Below are 26,977 nucleotides of genomic sequence, written 5' to 3' on the forward strand. Positions count from 1 at the left end.
TGACTAGCTTCCTTGGTCTCATGAGCTAGACTTCCCCAAGAGCAAGTTTTTGTGAACTTTTGAATGCCACGGCCTCTAGGTCTCTCCTAGTCACTGTGGGCCTGCTGTTTCTGATGAGATATTGGGTTTCTCAAACTGGGGTCCACAATTTCCTTAGGGTCCATTAATTGCTTGAAATTATCTGCACAGATTTTCATTTACATGTGGGGGAGAATCGAAAATGGCTTTCATCAGATTCTCAAAGGATTCTATAACCTTAAAACGGCTATTAGTTTCCATACTAGGTGATTTCCAAAGTTCTTCCAATTCCAACATGCCCTGATTTTAGGTCCACTCAGCTGTGAAAAATTATAATTGTGTAATTCCATACCACTTCAAAACCTTTAAGGGTTCTTGAAGTTTGTTAAAATGTGATATTACATAGGAAGTTTGTTAAAATGTGATATTACATAGGAAGGTTAAAAACAGTTCACTTTTCTCTGGAAATGTATTCTACTCTTTTACATAGGGGATTAATATTTTTTAAAACTTTCCTAGAGATCAAAATGATACTCTAGTGCCTTTGGTCAATTTAAATTCCTCTAAAAAGTACCCAGTAAACTCATGATTTAGTGGTAGAACAAGTAACAACAACAACAAAATGTTCAAGTGCAATCATGTATCAGAATCACTTCAGGTAGTACAAACCCCATGGAATCCTTTGAGGATTCCCTAAATTGTTATGAGTTAAAGAGCAGCGCCCCGGAAAGGCCCTACATGACCAAGTAAGGCAGGTCATTCTTACGAGTTGAACAGGGACTGGGGATGCAGCTCAGTGGTTGCTCCCTAACTGAACATGTGGGAGGACCTAGGTTTGATCCCCAGCACAGACAAAACAGGAAAAAAAAATGTAGTGTTTCTGATCTTTAAGTAGAAGATCAGGTTCTGAGGGACAGAGCAGATACAAAGATAAGGAAGTTGAAGGCCCTTCTCCAAAGGACTGACAGTGTGTAGGGAGACAAGCAAATGACAGAATCCAAGAGATCTAAAAGTATCTCAGAGGTGCAAAAAGAAAGCTATTAAAACTAGACAAGAAAAATACTAACGTCTGCCTGGATCACTGAAATTTTACATTTGATCTGAGTCTTTAAAAGGAGCTGAGATAATCAGGTGCAGTGGTGCATAGCCAGCCTCTGCACTTAGCAAGGCCGTAAGCAACTTAATGAGACTCTGTCTCAAAATAAAAAAATAAAAAGGGCAGTGGTTATGGGACCCTGAGTGAAATCCCTGGTACCAATTAAAAAAAAAAAAAAAAAAAAAAAAAAGAAGGGGGATGAGATGCCCTTAATGGAAAGGATAGCAGGGGCTTGTTTGGTGGAGGCAGAAACCCTTGGAGGATAAAACAGTGCAGAGGGAGAGTTAGGTGAGGGCCAGACTTTGAAGACCATGGATGCTGTGCTTAGAAATTGTGACTTCATTTCATTCACAGGGAGCTCTGTGAGCTTTTTTGGAGGGCAGGGGGAACACGATTTGATCTGTGCTATCAGAAGGTAACTCTAGTTGTCATGGGGTGGTAGGGGATATCTTATGAGAGGCCCTTGTGAAGTCGAGGGGAGAAATGATGAGGACCCAAACTTGGGCCCTGGCAGGGAGAAGAGAAAAGGACTGGAAGAGAGAATGCACAGAGGTTAATATTCACAGGTGAAGGTCGGGGTGGGGGTGGGGGTGGTGGGGGTTTGAGGTCAGGGGCAGCAGAGAGAATGGGAGTTCTGATTTATAGAGCAAAACTGCAGGGAAAAGAGGTGTTAATGAGGGGGCAGTGAGGGGAAAGAGTAGTGAGTGAGCCATCTGGAGGAGTTGGCAAGGATTCAAATGGTTATTCCAAGGTGTTAGTGATTCACTGAGGAACTCAAAGTAGAGTATTATAGTATTATAGGTACCAGCCAGATTCAAGAGGCCACCAAATGGGAAAGGAAGAATTAGAGACAGTCATGAACTGAGTTTCTACTCCACTTCCCTTCTCTAATTCTTTACGGGCATCCTCACTGAAGCTTTCCAACTAGTCTCACATTGTGACCTCGTCCCAGTGATGAGACAGGGGACAGAGGATTGAATAATACGTCTCTATTAGGGACCCTGAGCTGGAGTAAGATTTCAAACCCCAAAGGGCCACACCCTTAACCCCCATGCATGTCAGGTTTTTGAAATGTTAAACAGTGAACTGAAGAAGAGAGATTTTGAGTTTCTGGGTGAGAAAGCAAGATTATGTTCAGTTACTTCCTCTTTTTTAGTCCAGGTGGCTGTCCTTTCCAAATGAAGTAATTTGATTTCAGAGACACCTGCTCAGAAATGTCTCTAATGGATGCTAGGATTGAAGTTGTTAGGACAACTATGTTTGTTGGTTGGTTTTTGTATATGGTGACTCAAAATTCTGTTTACTACTAACAAATTTTAAAATAAAAAATAATTTATATGGTGCCTCATATGAGTAGTCTTCAATGACAACTATTTGGTTTCCTTTCTGTGTTTGTCTCTAAGTCAATGGAAATCACTTCAGCATCATCTAAATAGGTAACTTGACAATATGACTATGTCGGCTACTGCTACTTTCCAGAACACTGGGTCTTTCATTTTGAGGATTCAGGTTACAATTTAAATGCAAGAATAAAATGCAATAGAAGTTTCTTCTCCTCTCTCTCTCCATGGAAGTGTTTTCCCATCTGAAAAAGAAAAAGAAAATCTAGAAATACCTAGAGCTCTAGGGGTGAGGGATGAGCCCTACCTGAGTATGTGATTTCTTGCCAAGCTTGGCTGACGCTCTTGTAGCATTTCAAAAATGTTTGGCTGGCGAAGAAATGCCACGATCTTGTCATTATATGCTGAAACAGACAAAAGAGCACAGTTGTGGTTGAGTCTGCAGCCCAGGCATGATTTCTCCGATAACAGGAAAATGCCTGCTGGATACCAGGATTAGTGTAGGAATTTGAAGTACTCATAAAAAAGAGTAAGCTCTTGCATTTTAAAAGTATGACATAATAGCATTATTATTACTTTTTAAAGATCAAACTCAAAGTGAACCAGATCTAAGTTAAGCATCCATAATATGTCAGGCTCTTTGCTGGGTGTTAACTCATCTCTGCTTGAACAGGTGAGGGAGAATAAAACAGCTCTCCCATGAGAGGAGTTCTCTCTTCCTTCTATCTTTTCTTGGTCCTTTTGCCACAGATATTATGGCAAAAGACTCTTTAAGCGTTCAAAGAGATCCTTAAGCCCATGGCCATGTGTTGATTTCCCAGTAACAAAGATGGAAATACTCAGTATCTAGACTCTCTCATCTCATTTCCTTTGATACAAGGGGCACACGTTTTGGAAAGAGGTAGTGAGGTTGCTAATGAAGACTGCAAACTCTCCCCATTTATACGCAGAAAGAGAGCTATAAATTAAAGGCTGCATCTAGCAACAGTAAAATCCACCACCTCAATTAAACTATGTTTTTCTGGACAGAGTTGATAAACAATTGAATGGAATAAAGAAAAAAGGGGTGCGAGGGTGTGGAAGAGAGTAGAGAAGAGAGAGGCAGGGGAAAAAAGAAGGCTAAAGTGAAAAGGGGCAGAGGGAATAATGGGAGTGAAAGGTGGGGGAGTGTCATAAAAGAGCAGAAAGAAAATACAAAATCTTGGATATTGAAGGATTCACGATAACAACAACAGCAACAGCAACAACAACAACAAAAAAGGCTAAGTATTGGGTAGCCAGGGGTTGAAAGAAGCATTATACATACCCAGTGGCAATGCTTCATGTTGGTGTTGGCTTCGAATAGCAGCTACTAGGCTGTGTCCTGGCCTGGCCAGTAAGGAGGCTCCTCTGTTTCTAGAGACTTCTGAGGCCTAATTTTAAAATAAAAGTGTAAGATTGAAAAATCTGTCATCGTTTTCAGATGATCTTTTGATACTGATTTTTAAACACGAGGGGTAAAAGATCCTGACATCACCTAAGTTAAAAAAATAATATTAAGGTTACTATCTTCCAGGTGATGGTAAAATAAGCAAGTTTCTAAAAATGACTGAGTAGTTAATATGCTATATTATGTTTTTTCTTTTATTTAAAAATTTTAAAAAAATATTTTTTAGTTGTAGAGGGACACAATCCCTTTATTTTATTTATTTCTTTTTATGTGGTGCTGAGGATAGAACCCTGTGCCTTACACATGCCAGGAAAGTACTCTACCACTGAGTCACAACCCCAGGCCTGAATTATGTTTTTAAGAAAGTGATTGTGTCAACTGTCATGGATATTAATCAAATTAATATACTGAATAGACTAAGAAACATTCTCATCAAAAATATGATAAAGAGAGAGAAATTCTACATACATATTATAAGTAAGACTGATTCATAACCCTTCTTTCTCATGGTGAGAACTGGATTTCAATATAGGACTCGCTCTTTAAAACAGTGTTGACTATACTCAAAGTGCATTCTTTCTTGAGCACCTACTGTGAGTTCATTCACTGAACTGGCTTCACTTCATACAGTATCTTGTATCACCACAAATTCTGATCTAATCTCCCCAGAGCAGACACCACCAAACAAAGCCCCTGAGGCCTGATTATTCCTAAGCCCCACCTGCTAAAACTCCCCTCCACCCCAGGAGTGCATTGATCTGGTGGTCTGTGTAGACAAAACTCCACTACAGTACCCCCCCACCACCATTTTATCCTACTTTATATAGGTGGGAAAGGAAGCTGAGAGCTATTTCAACCAGCTTCAGTCTTAGGCCACTATTTGGCACCTTGAAAGAGGAAGGGGTTAATAACTCCCAGTCTTTATGCTCTCTTTCTCTGTCTCTCAGTAGATTAGCCCAAGAAGAAATGGAAAGAAGGACAGTTGGGCATAGGCAGTCACCATGTATTCTTGTCAACTCTTTTGACCTCTCCATGGAGACAATTCTTCATTTTTCATTAGGAATCTATTTTCCATTGTGTTTGTGTGTATGTGTTCTTGCTGCACTAATTGGTTCATGGGCATATATATGTATACATATTTGTTTCTTCCCCTGCCTCATTTTTAGCATTTAAAAAAATGTGATTATTTTTCCTTGCCTTGTCTTTTGAAGGTAAAGGTTTTTGGTTTGTTTATTTTTCTTTCTTTCTTTCTTTCTTTTTTTCTCCCCCCTAACAAATTTTCTTATTTTTTCTCTCTCTTCCTTTAATTATTTTTTCTATCTTTTCTCTTCCTTCCTTATAACCCACCTTCTATATCTGTTATGTTTTAGAAATGAGGTGTCTCTCAAAAGCTCATGGGTGAAATAATGAAAGAAAGTTTAGAAGTGAAATGATTGGGTTATGAGAGCCTTAACCTAATCAATGTATTAATCCCCTAATAGGGATTAACTGGGTGGTACCCATAGGCAGGTAGGGTGTGGCTGGAGGAGGTGGGTCATTAGGGGCATGCCCTTGTGGTATATATTTTGCTCTTGTTGATCAGTCTCTGCTTTTGGGTACAATGTTTCCATCTGCTTTCATTTGCCACACTCTTCTTTCATAATGTTCTGCTTCATCTTGGGCCCCAGAGAATGGATTCGGCCATCTGTGAACTTAGACCTCTGAAACGTGAGCTCCAAAAGTAATGTTTTCTCCTCTAATTGTTCTTGTAAGGTCTTTTGGTTACAGCAGTGAAAAGCTGACTAAAATAGAAAATGGTACCAAGAAGTGGGGTTGTTACTGTGACTAACATGACCTTGTGGTTCAGAAGCTATTGGAACTTTTTGGAATTTGTGGGAGGAATTTTGGAAAGTTTAACAATGCAAACGGGAAAAGCTTTAGAATATTGTAGGTGGACCTTAATGGGAAGTTTCAGTGAGAGCTCAGAAGACCAGAATTTTGATGGGAATGTGGACAGTAAAAACTGGGCTCATGAGGTTCAGAGGAAAAGAAGGACACTATAAGAAATTGGACCAGAGGCCCTTCATGTTATGTTCAGGTTAAGAAGTTATCTGCATTTTCTCTAGGTCCTGAGACTTTCTGTGAGGCTGAATTAAGTTTTTTGCTTTCCTCATTTTTTTATTGGTGCTTTATAGTTGTACAGAATGATGGGATTTATTGTTACATATTTGTACATGCACACAATATAACAATATAATTGGCCCAATATCACTCCCCAGCATTTCCCCTTCTCCCTTTCTGCCTCCCACCCCTAGGGTCCTTTACTGATCTCCCTTTGAGTTTTAGGAGATCTACCCCGACCTTTGTTTTCCTTTTTCCTCTCTAGCCTTCACCTGTGAGAGACAACATGCGACCCTTAACCTTCTAACTTGGACTTATTTTGCTTAACATGATGGTCTCTACTTCCATCTATTTTCCTTAAAATAACATGATTTCATTTTTTAATGGCTGAATAAAACTCCATTCTTTATATATATCACATTTTCTTTATCTATTCATCCATTGATGGACACCTAGGGTGGTTCCATAGTTTGGCGATTATGAATTGTGCTGCTATAAACATGGATATGCATGTATCATTATAATTGAATGACTTTCATTGTTCAGGGTAAATACTGAGGAGTGGTCTAGCTGGGTCATATGGTGGTTCCATGCCTAGTCTTTTGCGGAGCCTATGAGTCTGAAGGTGATGAACTTCTTAATCTGGCAGAAGAAATTTCTAGGCAGTAAAGTGTTCAGGCAGTGTCATGTATATTGCAGGCAGTTTTTAGCCAAGTTTATTGTGATCATCAGGAGCAGAAAAGCAAAGCAGAAAGATTTAATTGCTGTTTGACCAGAAAATTGTGAGTAAAACTGGTGCTATGGAAGGTGTGGTTGTTAAAAAACTTATAACCACTAAAGGAGCTAACTACTTTACCCAAAACAATAGGAAAGATGACTTGAGGGCATCTCAAGAATTGTTAAGACATACCCATCTTAGCCTCAACAGTGTAAAAGAAAAAATTATTTTGAGTAGAGACCAGTGGGGCACCCTGCTTGCCCAGGGGGTCCTAGGAAGTTGTTTTACTATGCTCTGTCATCCAGAAGCTTAGAGACTTGGCTGCTGCTCAAGATAGTGGCAGAGCAACTATGGAGTGCTGGTTCTGTAGGAATGTAGGATGCTGGAGTTAAGGGGTCATGGAGGCTTCCACTAAGATTTCAAAGGAAGGCCTGGGAGGCCAGGCAAAGTGCAGCAGGTTCAGAGTCCCTGTGGGCTGCCTCTGAAAGGATGATACTTGGAGATGTGAGGAGGAAGCTGAAGCTGCAGTGGAGACCCCCCACCCACCAGGATTAAGAAATGCCAGTGCTGAGAAATGTCTATGAGGAAAGTTGCAGGAAATGAGCACAGAAAAGCCAAGAATGAGGCCATATGGGCACCAAGATAAACCAATGTGGAGGTACACAAGCTTTTGAGAGAGAACGTCACAATCTATAGACTATTTCATCTAGCAATAGTTCAATACACTTCTCAGTGACTCATGGAACATTCTCCAAAATAACCATATTTTAGGTCACAAACCAACTCTTAGAGAACACATATATATAAAAACTGATATAATTCCTTGCATCTTATCAGATAATAAAGGAATGAAATTAGAAATCAACATGACAAAATCCTACAAAACTATATAAACACATGAAGATTATGATGAATGGATGATAGAAGAAATCAAGGGAGAAATAAATAAAGAAATTGAGACTCGGGTTGGGGATGTGGCTCAAGTGGTAACGCGCTCACCTGGCATGCACAGGGCACTGGGTTCTATCCTCAGCACCACATAAAAATGAAATAAAGATGTTGTGTCCACCAAAAACTAAAAAATAAATATTAAAAAAACTCTCTCTCTAGCTCTTCTCTGTCTCTCTCTTTAAAAAAAAAATGAGACTCAAATGAGAATAGTGATAACATACCAGAGCCCCTGGGAGCAATGGAGGCAGTTCCAAGAGGAAAGTTTATAGTTATGGATGCCTACATAACAAAATCAGAAAGATTCCAACAACCTAATGATGCATTTCAAAGCCCTTAAAAAAGAACAAATCAATTCCAGATATAAATGTATACCCCAAAGCCAAACCTCCAATCCCTCCCTCCTACAGTTACCAATCAGTTAATCCCATTAATTCACTAATTGAGTTAAGACTTTCACAACTAAAAATTTCTTTTCCAAACTTTCTTGCCTTGTCTCACATGTGAGCTTTTGGGGGACACTTCACTTCCAAACCATAACAGATGCCCACTCTCATCACTCTTATTTAATATAGTGCAAGAAATTCTAGCCATAGCAATTAGGAAAGAGAAGTAAATAAAAGGAATAAAAATAGGAAAGGAAGAAGTCAATTATCAGTGCCGATAAGATCTTTTACCTAGAAGTTTAAAAAAAAATGCACCAAAAAACTTCTAGAGCTAATAAACCAATTTGGCTAAGTAGCAAATTCTAAAAATCAACATACAAAAATCAATAGTTTTCCTATATACCAACAATGAATCTTCTGAGAAAGAAATCAGGGAAACAATTCTATTCACAATAGCCTCAGCCAATAAACAAACAAACCTAGGAATAAATTTAACCAAGTAGGTGAAAGACCTTTACAATGAAAACTAGAGAACACTGAAAAAGACACAAGTAGATGAAAAGACCTCCCATATTTATGGATAGGTTGAATTAGTATTGTTAAAATGGTGATTCAACCAAGAGCAATATACAGATTCAATACAATCCCCATCAAAATAACAATGATCAATATGTCAAAATGCATTTTACTGTCATATATGACTAATTAGAACAAATTAATAATAAAATTAAAAAGATAACCTTAAATGATAAAAATATAGCAAAGACATTCTTCACAGAACTAGAAAAAGCGGTCCTAAAATTCATTTGGAAGAACAAAAGATGCAGAAATTGTTTTTGGACAAAACAATTTCAAGCCAAAAAAGCAATGCTGAAGGCATCATAATACCTGATTATTTCAAATTATACTACAGAGCTACCATAGCAAAAACTGCATGGTACTGGCATAAAAATAGACATATAGACCAATGGTATAGAATAGAAAACAGAGACAAACTCACACATCTATAGTCATCTGATCCTTCACAAAGGTACCAAAATCCTACATTGGAGAAAAGCCAGTCTTTTAAACAAATGGTGCTGGGAAAATGGGTTATCCATGTGTGGAGGAATAAAACTAGACCGTTATCTCTCACCCTGCACAAAAATCAACTCAAAATGGATCGAAGATGTAGGAATTAGACCAGAAAAGTTTTGCAATTTCCAGAAGAAAATCTAGAGTCAATACTCCAGCTTAGAAACACAATTTGAGTCAAATGTATGAAAGATGATATATCATGAGCTATGTAATGCTTTAAATAATCAATTAAAAAAAAGTGGCAAGAAACAGCCAAAAAACCAAAAAAAAAAAAAAATACTCCAGCTTACAGGCACAGGCAACGACTTTCTTAATAGGACCCCTAAAGCTCAGGAAATAATGCTAAGAGTTAATAAATGAGACAGCACCAAATTAAAAAGCTTCTGCATAGAAAAGGTAACAATTAGAAATGTGAAGATAGAACTCATAAAATTGGAGGAAAATCTTTGCTTTCTACTCTTTAATATCTAGATATTTAATATCTATATAAAGAAATAAAAAACCTTACACCCAAAAATGAATAACCCAATTAAAAATGGGCAAGTGAATTACACAGACCTTCTCAAAAGAAGAAATATAAGTGGCCAACAAATATATAAAAAATATTCAACATCATTAGTAATTTGGGAAATGCTAATAAAAACTACACTTAAAAAAATAAACTACACTGAGATTTCATTTTACACCGTCAGAGTGGCAGTCATCAAACATACAAATCATATTAAATGCTGGAGAGGATGTGGAGAGAAAGGAACACTTTTACATTGTTGGTGGGATTGTAAATTAGTACAATCACTATGGAAATCAATATGGAGGTTTCTAAAAAGACCAGGCATGAAACCACCATATGACCCAGCTATATTACTCCTCAGTATTTATCCTAAAAATATTAAAGATACATACATACCCAGGTTTATAGCAGCACATTTCACAGTAGCCAAACTATGGAACCAGCCTAGATGTCCATCAATGGGTGAATGGATAAAGAAAATGTGGAATATATACACAATGATGTTTTATTCAGCCTTGAAAATGAAATTATGTCATTTTAAGGAAATGGATGGAACCAGAGACCATTATGTTAAGCAAAATAAGATATACTCAGAAGGTCAAGTGTTGTGTTTCTTCTCTCATATATGGAAGCTAGAGAGGGAAAAGTAAAAGGAAGTTGGAGGGAGGGTGGGGATCTCATGAAAACAAAGGGAAATCAGTAGGGGAAAGGAATCAGGAGGTGGGAGGTGCAGAAGGAGGGGATAAGTGCTGGGGAGTGATATTGGCTAAGTTATATTAGCCAACATATTGCATGCATGTACAAATATGTTATAGCAATTCTATCATTATATACAACTATAAAGCACCAATTAAAAATGTGAAAAAATGTGTGTGTGTGTGAGACAGAAAAAATGTGTGTGTGTGTGTATGTGTGTGTGACAGAAAGAGAGAGAGAGAGAGAAGAGAGAGAGAGAGAGAGAGAGAGAGAGAGAGAGAGAGAGAGAGAGAGAGATTGAGAGAAAGAGAGGAGAAGAAGAAAGAAGAGGAGGAGGAGGAGGAAGCAGCGCAGGAGAGAAGGGCCCCAGGTGCCCTGGTGATCTGCCTTTCCCCAGACACATTATGATTGATCATTCTATGACTAATGAAAACTCGGTGTAGTTGGGGCTTACTTTTAGTATTTCTTTTTCTTTTGATGTTGACAGCTTTAATTATAGTTGTAAATGTGAAAATTGCAAACATTGAACTCCCCAGGCAAAACAGAATATATATCCTAAGAAAATAGTTTTCAGTGGCTAGTACACAAGCTTCTCTTCAGCATTGCAATTTGCAAGTGTATATTGGTATTTTTTAAAAGTCATGATTAAAAATTACAGAATTTAGACTGATTGGGTTAACAATCAGTTAATGCTCCTCTGAGAACACTGGAGACCTAAATTTAAAAAAAAAATCAACCAGTTGAGAGGAAAGGCCAAAATAATGAATGAACACCATCTTTAGTTTTTTTTTTTTGTTTGTTAACAAAGTTTTCAGAATTAAGAAAACAAAAGAGAGATCTACGTTTGAGTTGTTCAGTATTTCTATAATGTCAAAAGTGACAACAAACATAATGTACAAAATTTTGAGTTAAATGATAGTAGAACCATAGTAGAATTCATGGAATAATTTTAATGACACGGAAATTATCTATAAGGTATACTGTAAAGGTAAAGTAGGATTCAGAACCGTAGACAATATGATCAAAGTTTTTCCTTCTATGTGCAACCAAGGAGTGCTTCCAGATGGGGAATTATGCTCATTTTTTAAACGTTCTTCCAAGTTCTTTAAAGTTTTCTGTATCCAGTACATATTGTTTATAATTAAGAAAGTTTATATTCAAAGGTGTATGAATTTTATAAATTTCCAAGAAAACTTATAATTAAGTGTAGATTATAAAGGATTAAGAGAGCATTTACTAATTTTAGAAAGTAATGTAGAAATTATTTTCCCTACAGGCAGGCACCTTGAATGACATCTGCATATCAGCTGAGCCAGTGAAATGACTTTTGATGTCCAAGAAACTCATGGCAAAGAATAACTAAAGATGATTTCTGTTTTGCAGTGAAATGTTTCTCCCTCCTTCCAGACCCTTGAATTTTCCTTAAGCAATCTTTGTTGAGTTTTTCTGTGTATAGCTTCCAGAAATTTTCTAACTAGTGATTTTCTAACCCAACCAAGATAAGGTAGTAAAAGAAGTGAAAATGATGTGTTCTGCTTATCCTTCCTTATTAATGTTAATTGATATTACTAATTATAGTAAAAACAAGACAAATTTGTTAACCTTCAGTGATTTCTTTACCTATGGCGAGATGAGACCTGATATTCATAGCTCTTTATACTCTTTGCATTTATCTATGTCCAATTCCATTTGGAAGTTATTAGGAGAGCTTCTCCCAACCTCTACCAGGGGCATTTACCCTCTGAGTCACATCCCTAGCCCTTTTTATTTTGAGACTGGGTCTTGCTAAGTTGCTTAAAACCTTGCTAAATTTCTGAGGCTGGCCTTGAACTTGTACTCCTCCTGTCTCAGCCTCCTGAACCTCTGGGATTACAGGCGAGCATCACTGCGTCCAGCTGTTGGTTCTTTAATACAATTGCAGGCAGATATGTCACTGCATTAAAGTGCAAGTGAAAGTGGTAAATAATGATCTTTTTATGCATAAGTCCTATATCCCTGATAATTATATTCTGGAATTTGCCTGGAAAATTTCCAGGTGAGTTAAAGAATAATTCAAAAGATGTTTAGCCTTTAGATTTGAACTGAGGTATGCTTCTAGTTTTCTTGGTTTCCCATTGTTTATTTAGCATTTAATGGGACTACTCAGTTCATAATAGTATTAACCAATTAATATAATAAGTCACTTCTCATTTCCTCTGTCATTTCATCCATCCACCCATCCATCTCTTTTATCAATTCCGTTTCTTTGAGGAATCCTGACTAACATAGGGCTTTTTGTTTTGCTTTGGTTTTTTTTTTCTGGTCTTGTTTTCACTGTCATAATGATGGGTGGGGAGGGGCACTCCTGACATTTCATGGATGGGTGCTAAGCTGCAAGGTATGGAAAGCTTATAGGACAATTCTACACATCAAAGAATTGTCCTGCCCCACAATGCCAATATTCTTTCTCTGTTGAGAAACAATAGTGAAATGATCTCTAAAGTCTATTTTTATACAAAAATAATCACATTAATTTCCTTGAATTAATTCAATGCACTCTTTAAAAAAATCCCAACTCTTCAATGGGACATTCAAAGCTTTCCAAAAACCAAGACTTAACCAGTAGAAATTTGCTATTTTGGTTACACTGAACTGTTCTCTGTCTCCTGACTGTTTTTTCTCAGTTCTAACTCTGAGCCTTAGGCTATGCTCTGTGAGGTTGCCCTTCTTCCTCCTTTGTACCTAACTAGATTTTTACCAATTTCCAAATTTTAGGTCAGGTACTTATTTTAAAAGATACCTATCTTTCGCCTTTTTTGAACTTCTTTGATACTTGTTCCAACATCTCTTGGCACTCACTCATATTCTGATTCTCCCATTACTTAATTCTCTGTGAAGTTTTGGCCTGACTTCAAAAATAGAATAAAACTTTTCCAGGGGAGTGATTCTCTCATACTTCTTTATATTCCACAATGCTCATAGCAAGCCATATACTAAATCAATATTTGTTGAGCAAAACCACATTATAACAAACACAGTCAATATCTTCCATTGCATCCCTCCTCTGTATTTATACAATAGTCCTTACTATCTCCTCATTCCCTACACTTTTCCAGTAGAAGCAACCAGATATTTGCTTCCTTAGAGACTGGGTCTTTGTTTTCTGGTTTCTCTTATGGTTTGGATCTGAAGTCTCCCCAAAAGCTCAAATGTGAGACAATGCAAGAAGGTTTAGAGGAGAGATGATTAGGTTGTGAGAGTCTTAACCCAATCAGTGAATTAATCCCCTGATAGGGATTAACTGAGTGGAACTGAAGGTGTCTAGAGTGTGGCTGGAGGAAGTGAGCACTGGGGGAAGTGGCTTTGAGGTATATATTTTGTATCTGGAGATTAGAGTCTCTCTCTTTCTTTACTTCCTTATCATCATGTGAGTTGCTTCCCACCACCACACTCTTCTGCCTTGATGTTCTGCCTCATCTCAAGTCCCAAGGAATGAAGCTAACTGTTTATGGACTAAGGACTCTGAAACTGTAATCCCTCAAAAAAACTTTTCCTCCCCTAAAATTGTTCTGTTCAGATCTTCTAGTCACATTGGTGAAAAAGATGATTAAAACACAACCTCTCCCTGTTATTTTTTTAGTTTCCTGTGTGCCAGTTTGAAGCTACCTGAAGAAAGAGCAGGGCAGAGGGTAGGATTAGGTTGAAAATTGGATGTACAGAATCAGTACATCCAATTTTGGGAGTGGATACATTAGGAAGTACACAGATGGCTGATGCACATTCACATTCTCTCATTGCCATGCATTAGTCTTTCAGCTAGTTCTTGACTGATGCAGATGGCACTTTGCTGTGAATTTTGATATTAAATAAACTATATTTGGGCTATTTAACAGGTAATGCAAGTTGTACCCCTGGTCTCAATCTTGTTCTTTTTATTAGAAAATTTTTTAATATTTATGTTTTCAGGTGAATTTCTTATAATTGGAAGAGATCTATATCTTCAAAGGTGTATGAATTTTATTAATTAGGTAATTGATATTTGCATTAGGTAATTGATATTTTTGTTTTATTGGCAATAAATATGTCTCTGGTGCGTAGCTTCCTTATAACTTATAGTTATATTAATACTGAAATTTCCTCAATGATATTAAGGAACTTGGACATTTTAAATAAAGTAAAATAGCATATTTTGAATTGATGCGGAATTTAGAATTTATTCTTGTATAATTTCTAGAAGTACTTTCTGAAGTACAAGATGACTAAAACACAGTTTCTTTCTGAAGTGTATAAAAGTGCCAGTGTGGAGGGGAAGTATGCATGATGTGTTGAGACACTGGGGCATTGCTTTCTCTAGTCTATAAAAACATCTTCACCTAGAGGGGCCTGGTACCCATGCAATGCTCAGGGATGTGTAATACTCCTCTTGGCATGGCCACATTCACATGTATATACAGAAGGAAATATATAACATGCTTCAGCAGGATTTTAAAACAATAGCACCTAAGGTGAACCCATGAAAGAAAAATTTATTTTGTCACCCATTTCGGATTAAGTCGTACGTGCTCTTGTGTGAAAACAGTTACATCTCTCAGACTACACAGAGGACTACTCCTGAGAAAGTAGTAAATCATCAGTTCCATACAGCAATGCCAGGCTCCTTCCTCCCTTGAGATTTAGGTTTGCTATCTGGAGGGAATGGCTGCCAGGCAGATTGCAATCTTCCCAGTTTTTTCTGAGACAGCACTGCGGCCCTCTCTGGAAACACTTTCTGTGGGGAAGAAATACATATTCCTTTCTTCCCTACACCCCTTTCCCCCACTTCATTGTAATCCAATTCTACAAGCTATTTTATGGGAAATTGTTCTCAGATCCCCTATCTTCTGAGATCCTGGTGGTTTCTGTGAAAAGAGGGCTCAGATTTTGGGGGGGGGATTAAAAAAAGTGATTTGCTCATAATACTATCAGGAACTGATTGGAAGTATAAAAGAGCTATATTTTGAGTTTTTGCCTTAAGTACAGGGGAAAGGGAGGGATAGGGGATATAGAGACTAAGTCAGAAAGGCAATGAAAGGGAGAGAGAGAGAGATGATAGCCCTTCATGGTCCAGCCAAAGGTAACTATAGCTAGTGACAGAAGATATAAAACCAGGGGACAGCTATGGTAGGATGGGAATAGAGTATTCTTGGGGCCTACTAATTTTCCCCCAATTTTTAGTCAATGTATACATTTTCCTGCAGTCTTCTCCAGGATCTTAAATGGAGGTATGGAGGTAGACGTTTAAAGCCAGTCATACACTGCATAGCAATTCCATAGTCTCCTCACTATTCACAGGTGATTGGCAGGCCTCAGCAGGGGCAGCTACAGGCAGAAATGTGGGATCTCCTTACTGCATTTTCAGTTTCCTTAAACTACATCAATTTTTAGTAGTGGTGATTTGCACAAATAGGAAGGCAGAAGGAAGGCAAACTGAAGACAAATGTAGAGAGATAAGTGGGTCCACCACAGTGGTCATTCATTTTTCTAGAGCATAGTATACACATGACTTCATTTCCATGGAGCAGATAACCATAGATCCTGGTCACTAAGAAATAGTTCTGGCCTCACCAGATTAGAGACTGTGAATGGTGTGCAGTAGGACTGGGGTGGTGCTGGTGATATGGGGTTCATTACCTCTCCAGCGCTGTAACTTCGGAGCCTCTGGAGGTGCTGTCGATGAGTCAGATGATTGGGAAGACGACCATTCTGAAGAGGGATTCGGGGGTCAATGAAAGTGGTAGCTCGACTGTTGTGGTCCACAAAAAAAGACTGCAGACAGACAGGTGAAGCAAAGCATACTGTGAGAGCAGGCCAATTGGAGTTGGTAAGATAAGGAAAAGTTACAGGGCTCAGGAATCATGCTTATTCCTGTCCCCCACTCCCGCCACTACATTTTAAAAAGTCTACTCCAAACTCATCTAGCTAGATGGGGACAGGAGCATTATGCATTTGCTCATTACTTGAATGAAGATAACCCAAATCATCCCTAATGTCACAACCTAAAAATAATCACTGAATTATTTTGGTGATTTCCCCCTAGTCTTTTCCCGTGCACATATGCAAATCTCTATATATTTTCTCCACAACTGAAGGTACAATTTTGTTATAAGAATTTTTTCAATTATTATTTCATGATCATTTTCCTAAGTTATTAAATATCCTTCTAACACAGAATTTTAATGAGTTTATGGTAGTAAGTGCAATGGATGTATAACAATTAATAATTAATTTCAGTAACTGGATATTTGACTTTTAAAAAAAACTTTTAAAATAATGCTTCAACACTCTTGTTCCTAAATCCTTGTGGTATATATGATACCTGTATATGTTCCTATATATGGTAAAAGTTATTCTTTAAAAATTGCCTCTCTTAAAAGAGATAGTTATTAAATTTTTTAAAAAAGACATCTTTTGTTCTATAGGACCATCTCTGAATTACTCTCTTTTGAACAAGACATAGTGTTTGGTGAAGATAGATGAACCTTACCTGACCTCAATCAATGCTAATTATAGATATTTTTGGATATCACCTAACAAAAGTAGGCAAAGAAATTTTACATAAATTTAGAAAGTCATCTGGCAAGTATGAAGTTATAAATATCAAGTGTTAGCTGTCATTATAAATAGCCTCTTAAAGAGTTCTATAAAAACTTATCCAGGAAGTTGTTTTGTTATGAAGATTAAAAAAAATTCTCCACCCCAGGACAAAAGTAAATAACAACTCTTCTAATGTTATATATCAATATTTGTAACTTGCAATAAAATTTGCCAAGATAGCATCTCATACAGATTTGGAGAAGGCTACATGTCTAATTGGAAAGCTTAACAAAACCATTAGCCTAAGAAAGACTGGGAATAATATTGGCCAAATTATATTGTTATATTGTGTGCATGTATGAATGTGTAACAACAAATCTCACCATTATGTACAACTAAATGCACCAATAAAAATATGGGGAAGAATGTAATGTTATATAAAACACTGATGCAAAGTGCACCAGTTAACCAGTTTGAGAAAGCTGTTAACAATTATGACCCCTGCAACATTTTATAAAGTAACTAAATAAAATCACTATTGGGGTGATTTTTTAAAAAGTGATGGTAGTGATTGTCAAAAATACAAGTAAAGAATTTGAAAAGGACAAAAATGTGAGTTGAAAAAGCCCCAAGCATATCAACATGTTTAGATAACATAAAAATTTAAACATACAAGTAAAAGCTAAATTAATAACTATTAAAAGTAGACTTTATTATTTAAGTAAATACACAGATGTTTATAAATTAAAGAAGTTTCTTTAAAATTAAATTGATTATTGAGCTAAAAGTTAGAAAAGTATTTAAAATTATTGATCTATAATAAAAAGCTATCTTTGTGATAGCAGTACAGATATATCCTCTTACCATAGTACATTTATCATGTTTTTATAGTATTCTCACAAATGCTGAGTAATTTTGAAAGAACTCTTAAGAAAGTTAAATGGTAAATAATAATGAATTAGAATTTACTATGGAATTGATAGAAAAAAATGTTTCACACATATATTTTGGTCAACTTCATTAGAGAGAGTCTGATATGTCTGTTCCCTTTTTGCTCTTGGTAATGGGATGTTAAAGTTTTCTTATTTATTTAAATGTGTGCTTAGTTACACTTAGCTTTCACATTTGCTTTGTTTTCTAATACACAAAAATTTCTATATTCCCATGCATTAAAGTATGTAAATCATTGCTCCTCTGGAGGAGAGGTAAATGTTTAAATGCATTATTCTTGCTTTTTAAAAATTTGAATTAATTGTTAATATCAAATCTTTCATCTTTCTTAAACTTATTTGGTATTATGTGAGATTTTAATTTTATTATTTTCTCAAAGAGCCCATTTTCCCAAATCATCTATTCCCTATTATTTCACTACATATAAGTTTTTTTAATACTACTGTTTCAGGAATATTTTTTTTCTGTTCCAATGATCTGTGAATTTTTCACTGGCATCACATTATTCCAACCAATGTCTGTAGGGTAAGCTTCCTCTTCCTCTTTTTCAAGATTTTTAAAGTATTCCTGTCTTATTATTTAAATTTTTCCAGATGAACTGATATTAATTTTATTAAGTTCCAAAGTAGTTCAATTGAGATTTTTGTTTAGAATCTCCCAAAGCCAAAAATTTTTGGTGAAAACTCATTTTTTTATATAGTCATTGTGTCAATTTTGCTTAATATTAATTGCTGCTATCAAGTAAGCTACTTTTCAAGTATATTCCTTTGATTTTCACTTGCAAATAATGATGACTCTGACTCCTTTACAAGGGCTTCTTAATTTTTATCTCCTTTTTTGTAGTGTTGGTGAGAACTTCCAAAACAATGTTAAATAAGAGGAGGGAAAACAATGAAGGTCCAATTGCAAAATATGATGACGTCCATTGTTTTAAGAAAGTCTTTATTAGACCATGAAAACACATACGCATTCTATTAAATTTTGCATCTTTAAATGTTCCCCAGAGGCCTGTGTGTTGAAAGTTTGGTTCACAGTTGATAGTGCTGTTGGGTGGTGGTAAACCTTTAGGAAGTAGAGATTAGTGGAAGAAAGTTAGATTATTAGGGAGATGACCTTGAAGGGGATATTGAGACCTCAGTCTCTTCTGGTCTGTCTTCTTGTTTTCTGGTTACCATGAGGTCAATGGGCCTTCTCTTCCACGCATTCATGTCGTGATGTGCTGCCACTGGCCCAAAGCAACAGGGTCAAGTGACCATAGGTGACACTTCTGAAACTGTGAGTCAAAATACATCTTTCCTACTTATAAATTGATCATTTCAGGTATTTTGTCACAGTAATACAAAGCTGAGTAACACACATTCATAGTAGGATGACCTTTTTACTAAGCCCCATAAACTTCTACATCCCATGTTTTAAGTACATCCTCTTTGATTTTCATTTGCAAATGATAATTTTGTCTCCTTCAAAAGGACTTTTAAATTTTTAACTCTTTTCTTGTAATATTGGTGATAACATCTCATATTTTGGAATTGCCTTTTTATTCAAATGCTTTTTTATTTTTAAAATATAAATATGAGGGCTGGGATTGTGTCTCAGTGGTAGAGTGCTCGCCTGGCATGTGTGAGGCACTGGGTTCCATCCTCAGCACTACATAAAGATAAATAAATAAAATAAATGTATTGTGTCCATATATAACTAAAAAATTTTAAATTAAAAAATACATAAATATGTATTTGATTTTTATTAAGTACTGTTTAACATTTCTTAAAATTGTCAACTGAAATTCTTCAACACCTTATAAACTATTGGTTAAGATACTAGTGATAGGGGCTGGCTTTGTGGCTCAGTGGTAGAGTGCTTGTCAGCACATGTGGGGCACAGAGTTCAAGCCTCAGCACCACATAAAAATAAATAAATAAATAAAATAAAGGTATTGTGTCTATCTATAACTAAAAAAATTTTTTAAAAAGATTTTAGTGATCACAGGTTTGCTAATAGTAAATGTCCCTTACATCTTTGGGAGAAAAATCTATTTAATTGTGGTGGGTCATTCTTTAAATACATGTCTAATTTAACATTTCTTTTTTTAGTGGTAGGGATCAAATACAGGGTCCTGAGTGTTAAACATTCATTCCACCATTGAGCACATCACCAATTCCAAACATTTCATTTTTAAATAAGTGTTTTTTAGAAGTCAAGTGAGTTTTGCCCATAGTTTTTTTAAAATTCCCAAGTTCCCTACTTTTATGTGTAATTGTGTGTATTTAGTTCTATTCAATTTTATCACCTGTGCAAATTCATGTATCCACTTCCACATTCAAGATACAGAAGTTTCATTAATACACGGATCCTTCACATTTTCCTTTTGTAATTATATTCATCCCCTTCTCACTCCTGACCCAGCCAACTACTAATCTGTTCTTCATTTCTGTGATTTTATCATTCCAAGAATATTATATAAATGGAATCATATAATATGTAATCCTCTGAGATTGGCTTTTTTCACTCCAGCACAATTCCTTAACATTCCTTAAGATTTCCCCAAGTTGTTGCATTCAGTCTTTTTTTTTTTTTAATTTAAGATCATGGCATGGATGTACCTGAGGTTGTGCCAATGGCTGTTGCTTTTTGTTTGGTTTTATTAGCAAAATTATGATAGCTTCGTAAGATGAAATGTACAGCTTTCACTTTTTTTCCTATATCTGGAATAGATCATAAAGATATCTGAGACTGGAGAAGTAACTTGTTGATGTGTTTGTTACTTATTTCATCACTACACATTTATTCAATTTTTTACATTTCCCAAGAGTTGTTTTTAAAAATCACTTACATACTATATCTTTGAAAAGTTACCCATTTCTTCCAGGTTTTCTAACATTGATCTCAAACATTTATATATGTATATATTTTTATTTTTATTCTTTAAAATTGTCCTGAATCTGTAACATCATACTTTTCATTTCTTGGTTTTATTTAACATTTTTCTTAGACTGATTTTTCTTTCACAAACATTATTTCTTATAGTATTTTCTAATTCATACCAGATTTTAATTCATTATTTTCAAATAATTTTTGAAATAATTTTCTACTTTAATTACTTTTCTTGTTACTTCTTTAAGTAAAAACAAAAGCTTTGAATATAGCCTTTCTGTATCTTATGTTTTATTAAGTATTGCTGATATTTATTGTCAGTGATTTCTAAAAATTCTTTTTTTTCTTTGAAGTACTGGGGTTTGAACTTGGGCCCTTGCACATGCTAGGCAAGTGCTTTACCACTGAGCTAAATCCCTACTTCTCTCAATGGCTTTTAAGTTTTTATTTTATCTTAAACCCAATAGTCATCTAGAGCATTGTTTTGAATCCTCAGTAGGCAACTTTATATTTTTGTGGTTGTGTTTAAAATTTAGCTTTACTGCTATGAAATGCCACCTTTTGTTTTATTTTAGGTATAAAATGTTATTTTTTAAAAATAAATGTTCCATAGGATCTTGAAAAGAAATTATAAGCTCTTTTTTAAAAACTGTTTTATTGTGGAGATTATATTTCTGTATAGTTAATGTATAGATTGTGTACATACAGTTCAGTGGCATTACGTAAATTCTCATAGTTTTGCAACAATCACCAACATCCATTTCTAGAATTTTTTTTTATCTTCCCAAACTGAAACATGTATCCATTAAACAATAATTTCTCCTTCTTTCCTCCAACCCTCTGGTAACCTCTGTTTTTTTCTCTCTGTCTTGATGAATTTGACTATTCTAGGTACCTGATATGAGTGTAATTGTATAATAGTTATTCTTGTGTGTTTGACTTATTTCACTTAACATAGTGTTTTCAAGATTCATACACGTTGTAGCGCATGTCAGAATTTCACTCCTTTTGAAGGCTGATAGTATTCCATTGTATGTATATAACATGTTTTGCTTATTCATTCACATAAGCTCTATATTTAACAAAAGATGAATTATGTTTCATTTTTAAAACAGAAATGTCAAACACATTTTACTATGCATCCTTTTAATTTCTTTTTATATTTCTCTTTATTTAATAATAATATGGTAGTGTAAACCAATTTGAATCTCAGCTGATTTCTCAACCCAGACCCTCAAAGCTAGGAGGTCCTGGAATAACATATATCAAGCACTGAAAGAAAATGGATGACAACCAAGCATCCTATATCCATAAAAATTAAGTTTCAGAGCTGGGGATATAGTTCAGTTGGTAGAGTGCTTGTCTTGCATGCGTAAGGCCCTGGGTTTGATTCCCAGAACCACACACACAAAAAAATAAGCTTCAGATTTGAAGATGAAATAAAAACATTCCTTGATAAACAAACATTAAAAGAATTCATAATTAGAAAGCCTGTTCTACAGAATATTCTCAAAAAAATATTCCATGAAGATGAAATAGAAAGAAAGAAGTAAAAATCAGCAAAGGGAGAAAGAACACTAAAGGAATAGTGAATCAAAGGAGAAACAAATTCAAATTAAAAGCTAGAAGTAAACCAAAATGACTGGAATACAAATCATATCTCAATAATAACCTTGAATGTTAATGGTTTAAACTCATCAATCAAAAGACATAGACTAGCAAATTGGACTAAAACAACAAGACTCAACAATATCTGTCTCCAAGAGATTCACCTCATAGTTGAAGACCTCCACAGACTGAAGGTGAAAGGATGGGAAAAAAACATATCACTCACGTGGATCATGTAAACAAGCAGAAGTTTCTATCCTAACATAAATTGGACTTTAAGCCAAAGTTAATCAGAAGGGACAAAGAAGGACATTTAATACTGTCTTGTTGATGTATAACAAGACATAACAATTATAAATATTTATGCCCCAAAATATGGAGCATCTACGTACATCAAACAATTTCAAGAATCAAATAGACCACAACACAATAATACTGGATGATTTTAACATACCACTTTCACTACTGGATAGATCTTTCAAATAAAAACTAAACAAAGAAACTATAAAACTAAATATAGAACTAAATATTTGCTCATCCATCAATGAGTGAATATACTTTCTTCTCAGCAGCACAAGGATCCTTATCTAGACCATATCTAGACCATATCTTATGCCACAAAGCAATTCTTAGCAAATACAAAAGGATAGAGAAAATACCCTGCATTGTATCAGATCATAGTGGAGTGAAATTAGAAATCAATGATAGAATAAAAAGCAGAAGCTACTCTAACACCTGAAGACTAATTAATATCTATTGAATTATGAATGAATAGCAGAAGAAATCAGGGAAGAGATAAAAAAATACTTAGAGGTAAATGAGAACACCAATACAATATATCAAAATCATTGGGATACTATGAATGCAGTTCTAAGAGGAAAGTTCATTGCATTGAGCTCATTCATTAAAAGAATAGAAAGTCAATGAGTAAATAACCTATCATTACATATCAAAGCCCTAGAAAAAGAACAAATCAATACCAAAAGTAGTAGAAGACAGGAAAGAATCAAAATCAGCTTAAATCCATGATATTGAAACAAAAGAAACGATTGAAAAAATTGACAAAACAAAGTTATTTCTTTGAAAAAATGAATAAAATTGATAAACCCTTAGTCCTGCTAATGAAGAGAGAAAGAAAACTCAAATTACTAAAATTTGTGATGAAAAAAGAAATAACACAACAGACACTGCTGAAATATGGAAGATAATCAGAGACCATTTTAAAAATTTATAATCCAATAAAATATAAAATCTTGAAGACACTGACAAATTTCTAGATACACATGGCCTACCCAAACTGAATCAGAAGGATATATACAATTAAAACAGATCAATTTCAAGCAATGAAATAGAAGATGCCATCAAGAGCCTACCAACTAAGAAAACCCCAGGACCAGAGAGATTCTCAGTGAGTTGTACAAGACCTTCAAAGAAGAATTAACATCAATACTTCTCAAGTTACCCATGGAATAGAAAAGGAGGGAACCCTTCCAAACTCATCCTATGAAGCTAGTATCACCCTGATACTAAAACCAAACAAGAACACATCAAGGAAGGAAAACTTCAGACCAATATTCCTGATGAACATAGATGCAAAAATTTTCAATAAAATTCTAGAAAATTGCATACAAAGACATATTAAAAGATAGTGCACGATGATCAAGTGGGGTTCATCCCAGGGATGCAAGGTTGTTGCAACATATGCAAATCAATAAATGTAATTCATCACATCAAAGACTTAGAGACAAGAATCATATGATCATCTCAACAGATGCAGAAAAAGCTTCTGACAAAATACAGCACCCCTTCGTGTTCAAAACACTAGAAAAACTAGGGATAACAGGAACATATCTCAACATTATAAAAGCTATCTATGCTAAGCCCAAGGCCAATATCATTCTAAATGGAGAAAAACTGAAAACATTCCCTCTAAGAACTGAAACAAGACAAAGATGCCCTCTTTTACCACTTCTCTTCAACATCATCCTTGAAACTCGAGCCAGAGCAATTAGAGAATAAAGAAATTAAAGGGATACAAATAGGAAAAGAAGAACTCAAACTATCACTATTTGCTAATGACATGATTCTATATTTAGAAGATCCAAAAAATTCCACCAGAAAACTTCTAGAACTAATAAATGAATTCAATAAAGTAACAGGATATAAAATTAACACTCATAAGTCAAATGCATTCCTATATATCAGTGATGAATCCACCAAAAAAGAAATTAGGAAAACTATCCCATTCACAATAGCCTCAAAAAAAATTAGGAATCAATATAACAAAAGAGGTGAAAGACCTCTACAAAGAAAACTATAGGACACTAAAGAAAGAAATTGAAAAAGGCCTTAGAAGATGGAAAGATCTCCCTTGTTCTTGGGTAGGCAGAATTAACATTGTCAAAATGGCCATTGTAACCAAAAACATTATACAGATTTAATGTAATTCCCATTAAAATCCCAATGACATTCTTCATTGAAATAGAAAAAGTAATCATGAAATTCATTTGGAAAAATAAGAGACTCAGAATAGCCAAAGTAATCCTTAGCAAGAAAAGTGAAGCAGGAGGCATCACTATACCATACCTCAAATTGTACTACAGAGTCAAATGGCATGGTATTGGCACAAAAAAATGGCATAATATTGTCACCAAAACAGATATGTAGACCAATGATACAGAATAGAAGACACAGAGACACATCCAAATAAATGCACTTATCTCATACTAAACAAAGGTGCGAAAAATATACATTATAGAAAAAGATATCCTCTTCAACAAATGGTGCTGGAAAAACTGGAAATCCATATGTAGCAAACTGAAATTAAACCCCTATCTCTCAACCTGAAAAAACCTCAACTCAAAGTGGAACAAGGATTTAGGCACTAGAACAGAGATTCTGTGCCTAGTAGAAGAAAAAGTGGGCCCAAATCTCCACCATGTCAGCTTAGGTATTGATTTCCCTAATAAGACTCCTGAAGTGCTCAAAGTAAAATCAAGAATCAATAAATGGAATGGATTAAAACTAAAAAGCTTCTTTACAGCAAAGGAAACAATCAATAATGTGAAGAGAGAGCCTACAGAATGGGAGAAAATCTTTACTACAGGCACCTCAGACACAACATTAATCTCCAGGATATATAAAGAACTCAAAAAAACAACACCAAAAAAAAAACCCCAAAACAAAAAACAAATAACCTAATCTATAAACCGGCTAAGGAACTTCACAGATACTTCACAGAAGTAAAGTTGATCTACAAATATGTGAAAAAAGTTACAACATCTCAATTAGAGCAATGCAAATTAGAGAAATGCAAATCAAACTACACTGAGATTCCATCTCATTCCAGTCAGAATGGCAATTATCAATGATATAAGGAACAATAAGTGTTGGCAAGGATGTGGGATAAAAGATACACTCATACATTGCTTGTGGGACTGTAAATTGGTCCAACCACTATGGAAAGCAGTATGGAGATTCCTCAGAAAACTTGGAATGGAATTACCATTTGACACAGTTATTCCACTCCTCAGTTTATACCCAAAGGACTTAAAATCAGCATACTACAGTGACACAGCCACATCAATGTTTATAGAGCTCAATTCACAATTGCTAAACTATGGAACCAACCTAGGTACCTTCAACAGATGAACAGGTAGAGAAACTGTGGTATATATACACAATTGAATATTACTCAGCCTTAAAGAAGAATGGAATGATGACATTTTCTGGTAAATGGATGGAACTGGAGACTATCATGCTAAGTGAAATAAATCAGTCCCAAATATCTAAAGGCCCAGTGTTTTCTCTGATATTCAGTTGCTAATTTATAATAAGGTGTGGGGAGAATAGAGGTACTTTGGGTTAGACAGAAGGTAGTGAAGGGAGTGGAGGGGGTCCAGGGATAGTAATAATAGTAGAATGAATTGGACATTATTACCCTAGGTGCATATATAATTATACAACCTATGTAACTCTACATCATGTCCAACCAGAAAGATGAGAAATTATACCCCATTTATGTATGATGTATCAAAATGCATTCTATTGGCATGTATAACTAATTAGAACAAGTAAAATAATAGTAATAATAGTGGTGTTTGACTTAGAAGTTATATGATCATTGTTTATTTATTTTAACTTTGTCACTGATTAATATTAAATCTTTCACTGATCACATTTAATGATTATAGATTTGAACTCTCCTTAATATATGAATATACCACCAATTATTCTTCTGTTATTGTTTTCACTCCATGTTAATATTTATTCTTTTATTTTTAAACTTCCTGAATCATTACTTAGGTATGTCTTTTTTATAAGTTGAATCTGTTTGATACCAAATCTGAAAGCATTTTCCTTCTGGTATGTGACTTTTACCCTATACCTACCTATTAGCATAAGTCCTATGTTTGGCTTTACTTTTGTTATCTTATTTTTATTATTTACATTTTCTTTGTGGACACTTTTTTTTTTGTGTGTGTGTGTTTTGCTACACAGACTATATTTTGTTTGATTTTAACTTTTGTAGGAATTTGGAAGAGAAAGACCTTGTTTTACATGGTACACATAGTTGCCTGTTAAGTTTGTCAAATAACTGGATTTAACCTTTGTTTTGTAAATTACCCAATTTGACCCTCCTTGCACCTGCTTGGAGTTTAGCACAACTTTAGCAC

At 35.2% G+C, this 26,977-nt stretch overlaps 1 protein-coding gene across 1 annotated transcript in view; it reads right to left on the bottom strand.

Annotated features, from left to right (window-relative positions):
* HECW1 (HECT, C2 and WW domain containing E3 ubiquitin protein ligase 1) overlaps positions 1 to 26,977 on the bottom strand; it is a 344,889-nt gene that overhangs the window by 66,217 nt on the left and 251,695 nt on the right. The window contains exons 16-18 of the mRNA XM_081288274.1: positions 15,969 to 16,103; positions 3,761 to 3,866; positions 2,762 to 2,858 (exon numbers count right to left, since the gene is read on the bottom strand). Of these exons, the coding sequence (XP_081144400.1) occupies positions 2,762 to 2,858; positions 3,761 to 3,866; positions 15,969 to 16,103 (338 nt within the window). The remainder of the gene's footprint in view (positions 1 to 2,761; positions 2,859 to 3,760; positions 3,867 to 15,968; positions 16,104 to 26,977) is intronic.

Source organism: Spermophilus citellus, assembly GCF_964194105.1.
Source record: "Spermophilus citellus genome assembly, chromosome: 3".
NCBI lineage: Eukaryota > Metazoa > Chordata > Mammalia > Rodentia > Sciuridae > Spermophilus > Spermophilus citellus.